General features: G+C 36.0%; 1 protein-coding gene across 1 annotated transcript; it reads left to right on the forward strand.

Moving 5' to 3' along the window:
• The first annotated feature begins 2,905 nt into the window (after positions 1-2,905).
• Positions 2,906-6,005, forward strand: LOC149836948 (putative glycosyltransferase At5g20260). The gene is made up of 3 exons (XM_090007937.1): positions 2,906-3,051; positions 4,496-4,844; positions 5,337-6,005. The coding sequence occupies exons 1-3, from the start codon at positions 2,969-2,971 to the stop codon at positions 6,003-6,005; spliced, it is 1,101 nt and encodes a 366-aa protein (XP_089864063.1). The 5' UTR covers positions 2,906-2,968.
• Positions 6,006-6,646: the final 641 nt, after the last annotated feature.

The raw sequence follows: 6,646 nt of genomic DNA on the forward strand, positions 1-6,646 counted from the left end.
ATATAATGGGCCCATCCATATGACCGTACGGGATCAGAATTGCATTTTACGTAAATATTTTCATCTCAAATAAGATAAATAAAGGCATACATACATACGTATGTTCAAAACACACAATATTTATATTTTAATTTAAAATATATAACTAAAAAGACTAAAGCAAATAAATACAACTTGCTATATATCTGTTTTAAAATAAATACAACTTGCTATATATCTATTTGGTTCCTCAATAGTTGATCCAACAAATATATGAACACAAGCTAAATGCATTTTCATTTTGACACAAAAGCCGATGTGGTTATATATAATTGACAAAAGTTTTATTAATTCAACAATCAAGCTCAATTAGCTATTGCTATGCTAGTAATTATGTGAGTTTTAATGTTTTCATTTAGATCTAACAACTTAATCCACTTAATTTTGAGCCTATATATATTTGGGAAAAGGGGTAGCTACCTAACACTTTTTGAGCCTATCATCGGTAAATAGGGGTTTGGGGTTGGATTTTGCAAATATGACCTTGCAGATTTGTTCCACGTGGTTGATTTGCTAAAAAGTGGCACTTGGATCATGTTTTTTGATAAAAAAATTATTATTTTTTAAGTATTGACTATTTTTTAAAATTATAGAACATTGCTTTTTAAATCTTATAAAAACTAATTATGTGTCATAATTGAAAGATTATTCAAGAGTCTATTCCTATAAAATTAATCATGTAGATCACATCAGATTTTAGTGGGTCGAGTAATTACTGCATTGATTGGCTTATCACAATCAAAATATATAACTTTTTCGAAAATTATCAACAGCAGCCTTTATGGTATAGTGGTTAGAGTTGTGGTTTATGTCAAGGTTGTCAATGGTTTAAGTATCATTGTAGATAATAATTTTTTTGCTAAATATATTTAATTGACAGCCCTACACATTGTATTTCCTTAGTTACATGGGTAAAATGACACTTCACAGTGTTAGGTTAACCTAAGAACAATCCAACGTTAGTTTATGATTGGGGTCATTTGATTAAACCAAGTAAAAAACTTTGGTGAAAATTTGCAAAGTCTGAATGGTTTGGTGTAGCCGAATCGTTTAGGGGAGAGGGGTATTTGAAAATTTTCCTTTAAAATATGCAACTAAAAAGAAGCAAAAAATATCATTACAGAAAAGATTGCGTTATCTTGTTTACTTGTCCTAATGTGAAAACAAGCACAAGAAAAATACTTAACAAACTAAAATGTATAAAAAAAGTAAGAAAATCAACGTACCATTAGTAAAAGGAGTCAAACCAATATTGACAAAAGAAAGTTGTGTTTGCAATTGGAGACATGTATTGTGAAAGGAAAGAACAAAATATTTTGGAACAGAATAAGCAAATGTAGGGAAATATATAGGAAGTGCACGGTTCTGTTATTTGGTAAGACAGTAATTAATTTTGACAAAAATATGCCTAAGATTAGGAGGGTGCAGACAATACTGTTTTTAGATGTTTCAAATCATGTTTTGCAAATCAAACCCTAACACTGCAGATATGTTTCACATAGTCCATTTGCTAAGAATGGACCTTTAAATCTTGTTTTTTCCTGAAAAATAACAATTTTTTAAGGCAAAAATTTAAAATATTACGAATTACTAATTTCTGAAGTTTTTTAACTATTTACCTATAATCGACCAGTCCAAAAGTTGATTCCTACTAGGAAAGCCATATGAATCACATTTGTAAGGTCATTTAAAAAAAATAAAACCAGAAAAAAAATGCAAAATAGAATGGCACCCTCCTACTATTAGAAGAAACCAATCATGTGTATAGAAGGGCAGAACTAGAAAATTTATATTGGGAGGGAGCATATATATATATATATATATATATATATATATATATATATATATATATATATATATATATATATATATATATATATATATATATATATATATATATATATATATATATATATATATATATATATATATATATTAGCAAAATGGCACGTTTTATTTTTTGTCACATCTAACAACATAGATGTGATCTACCTGTCGTATTTAATGAGGATTGGATTTTGAATTGCAAAAATCTGACCTGCATAGAGGTTTTTCTAGCAATCAAAATCCAATGGCTATGAATGTATTGATTTTTTTTTACTCATCGTTTTCATTGAAAAACTTGATTTTAGAATGAGATTTCACATCGATTGTACATATAATCTATTGTAACAAATATATATCTTTATATATATGATGAAAAATTTATAAACAAAAACTATATTCAGTAAAAATGTGCTAATGTTTCCGTACAAGAGAGCGAGAGTCACGTTTCTTGAAAGATGGGGGAAGAAAATAATAGGATTGGCCGAACTAGGGCATTAAAAGAATGAAAATAGTTGGGGCTTGGAGCCTCATTAATGAGAGAGAGGAGACGTGTACTAGTTTTCCGGAGGCATACTTTCCTAGAGTATAAGATGAGCCATAAGAACAAGTGGCCGCACTCCTCTTGAGATCTCAAGCTGATCATCAAGAAAGTAATGCGAAATGGCAGAGGTCACTTCCACTTTCCCTCTCCTGTTCCTTGTATGTGTCTCACTCATCATCATCTTTTCATCCTATTCTCACAACACTTCCGTCTTCTTACCAACATTCCGTCTATCACCCGCCAACTCTGGAACAATTTTTCAACTAAGCAAGATGCAGAAGATTCACTCTCAAAGTGTTGGAGCCACCACAGACGCCTTTCCTCCAAAAGTAAGATACCAACTTATTACTTGCAGTCCTTTTCACACTGCAACACTGATTCATACATTCAGTTAACTTTTCTTCTTCTTCTTCTTCTTCTTATTATTATTATTATTATTATTATTATTATTCTCTCTCTCTCTCTCTGCAGAGAAAGAAGGTTAGTCATGGTGAGAAGAGCAGCTTGGATAAGGTAGAAGAGGGTCTTTCTAGAGCACGGGCGTCAATCCGAAGAGCTATCATGTCTAGAAACTACACTTCTCAGAGGGCTCAGTCTTTTGTTCCAAGAGGATCCATTTACCACAACCCCTACGCCTTCCATCAGTAAAGACTTTCTCAGAGCTAGCGATTCATCGATTAGATTAGGCATTCCCAACATGAACTATGCCTGCCCTTGCTGCCTATCCGCAGTTGGGCTGAACTTTGGCCTGCCTGACCCGCAACCCATTTCTCTACCAAAGCCTCTAAGATTCAAGTTTAATATAATTTTACCTTTAATTTCTAATTTTTTATATATTTAATTTACTTAACTTTATATATTTTAATTTAATTAAATTGCTTATTTTCAGTGAAACCTGAAGAAAAAAGAAATTTTGAAAGAAAACTTCTTGGCAAGATGGTTAGCTACAAAATGTTGTTTTAATAGTGTGCACAAGGGTAAAATTCATCCCCAAGGGATCAGCAATCCTGTCTAGCTGAGTTTTCCCTCAGAAAATACATTGGGGTCGGATTGGATCCCGGAGCAGCCAAGTTTTGCGAAAGCCCCATCCTGACTCGAACCGAAGGCTGCATGTCCTGTTTCACAGCACAACACCTGGCCAACCAAGCAGGGTGCCCATCAATTTTTAAATGTTTGGTGTGTCCATCAACAGGTGTCTTGCAGTCAGGGTGGCGTCTCTTTTTCTGTTATGCAATATGTGTGATTTGTACCCAATCCTCACACGCAACCATTGTTGAACAGGGCCAGCCACGGTTTGGTATCACTGAGGGGTTGGGGGGGTGCGCTGCTGAGTGGTTCAATCTCAGGTGAACCATCTTGGGGCGAGTACCCGATTACCGATCAGGTAGCCGACCTGATTCTCTCCCCATACTTGCAAGTAGGTGAAAGAATAAACTTAGCTCTATGGAAAATGCAAAATAAAAGGAAAATGAAGAAACCCCGAGGGGGGTGGCATGGGGTGGGGCTTTGGCTGTTAGACGGGTGGTCAAGGTTCAATTCTCAACGACGTCTTCTCTTTGCGCAATCCCATGCCCAGTATTAGCCTCAGAGTTTTACACCGCCAGTATGATGACTATAGTTATGGCTGGCTAACTGAGCCAGCATGACCAGGTCTTCATACCTGATGCGGTTTCTTTGGGTTATAAATGAATAAAAAAATGAAAGAAAGGCTGCACATATAAACCTGAAGTTCTCTATTCTATTCTATAGGCATCCTAACCATGACAAGATAATATGGGTTATGAGTTATTTGCCTCAGAGCAACCAACTTACCTGATAAATTACATGTATAATAAGGTGCAACTTAAAATAAAAAGACACTTAGCCCTGACCGATTGTATGAGAGATTTCTTCTTCAAAGTCTACTATGAGAAGTTCATGAAGTCCAATATTTTGCTATTCTGTCTATTAGGTTTAATTATGACACCAACTTTTCACTTATCTTGTTCAAAACTTGGAGTTCATGAAGAGTTGGTCCACCATTATGCTGATGAAACAAGACCAAAAAATTTGTGATGTGTAATGTTGTAGTTGTTGATGGCGTTGCAGGAGCTACATAGAGATGGAGAAGAGGTTGAAGGTGTGGGTCTACAAAGAAGGAGAGCCACCCCTTGTTCATGACGGCCCATGCAATGATATTTACTCGATGGAGGGCCAGTTTATCAATGAGATAGACCAACATAAGCCCTTTGTTACTGACAATCCTGAAGATGCTGTCGTCCATTTCCTTCCCATCAGCATCTCCAAGATTGTGCATTTCGTCTACAGACCGGTCTTTTATGACCGTAGACCCCTCCAAAGGACGGTGAATGATTACATCCAAGTCATCTCCACCAAGTACCCCTTTTGGAATAGAAGCAAAGGTGCTGATCATTTCATAGTCTCTTGCCATGATTGGGTAAGTTTTCCTCTCTTTTTTTCCACTAATGTTTAAATAAGTGGGTGTAAATCAGAAAGCCCAAAGAATATTTTTTTCAAGATTTTTTTAGTTTCCCACTAATTGGGACCTCATCAGATTCTATGTAGTAACAACCTCCAAACCCAATTCCAATTCCAATTCCAATCCCAATTAGACTATACGCTTAGATCCAACTAGACTTGATTTAGATATGAATGATTTAAAACTAGAACATCATGAACTTAAGGCATTTGCAATGCTCTTTTTTTTTCATCAGACTTCCATTTTGTTTTTTGAAACAATCCTTAGAATTCCATTGATTCTTCTCATCCTTCACAGTAGAAACACAGCATAGAATTGCTGGCATAATTACTAACTCTTGAAGAATATGTTTAATATATAACTTTGAGCAAACTTTACATAAATGCTATTAAGATCATTAGTATCAGTATCTCCATCCTCATCTTCATCGGATAGCTGTTTCATTTTCAGGGACCAGATGGTACAAGAGGCAACTCTGATCTCTTCAACAACTCCATCAGAGTCCTTTGTAATGCAAATGTCTCTGAAGGCTTTAACCCAAAAAAGGATGTTAGCCTTCCAGAACTTTACCTAAGATTTCACAGACTTGCTGGACCAATCTATCCTACCCCTCCACCTTTATCGCGATCGATTCTAGCATTCTTTGCAGGAGGAAGTCATGGTGATATTAGAAAATTCCTCATCCAACAGTGGAAGGGCAAGGATTCGCAAGTTCAGGTCTATGAGTACCTACCAAAAGGCCAAAATTACACCGAGTTCTTGCTCAGGTCCAAGTATTGCCTTTGTCCAAGTGGTTATGAAGTTGCTAGTCCTAGAATTGCAGAAGCAATTCATGCGGGATGTGTTCCGGTAGCGATCTCCGATCACTATGTGCTTCCCTTCAGTGATGTCCTGAATTGGTCAGAGTTCTCCGTTCAAATCCCAGTCTCAAGAATACCACAAATCAAGGAAATTCTGGAGGACATTCCTGAAAGCAGGTACTTGAAGTTGCAGGAGAATGTTCTGAAGGTTCAGAGACACTTCACACTTAATAGTCCGGCCAAGAGTTTCGACATTATGCACATGGTGCTTCACTCTATATGGTTGAGAAGGCTTAATTCGAGGCTACACCAAGTGTAGATTTGTCATTTTAAATTTGAGCTTTGTTGGAACATAATTCAGAGGCAAAGAAATTTATAATGTACGCTGACCAGTGAATGTCCATACAGATCTTACTGGATTCACTGCCATCCTGACGGATGGGTAATAAAATAACCGTCATCATGAATAGGAGTTGAATGCCTTAGCTAGGCCCAAACTGAATTAATGACACCCATATACAAACAATGTCTACAACATGGAAGGCCATAAACCTCTAGGATTTTAAAATTTTCACCTATCATTACATGGAAAAGTTGTTGGGAACGGCACACTACCGAGGGATCGACAAACAAAAATGGAAGAAGCAAGAGAAGGAATTAAACCACACACGAGGAATAAAGATTTTACGTGGTTCGGCAAGAATTGCCTATGTCCACGGTGCACTGAAATTTCTTATTCAATTGAGATACCACACATCTACATGAGACGGATTTGCCTTCTTTAAATAAGAGTCCATGAGTGTTACAAGAAGTATAGGAGAGTTGTAGTTCCATCCTACAAGGAGTCTATGCGAAAATTGCAAATTTATATCCAGGTAGGAAACTATGCGAAATTTGCAAATTTATATCCAGGTAGGAAACATGCTCTACACTCTTCCAACAAAAGTTTATTATAAAAAG

The sequence above is a fragment of the Nuphar pumila genome, chromosome 5 (genome assembly GCF_984573655.1).
Source record: "Nuphar pumila chromosome 5, dmNupPumi1.hap1.1, whole genome shotgun sequence".
In the NCBI taxonomy this organism is placed as follows: Eukaryota; Viridiplantae; Streptophyta; class Magnoliopsida; order Nymphaeales; family Nymphaeaceae; genus Nuphar; species Nuphar pumila.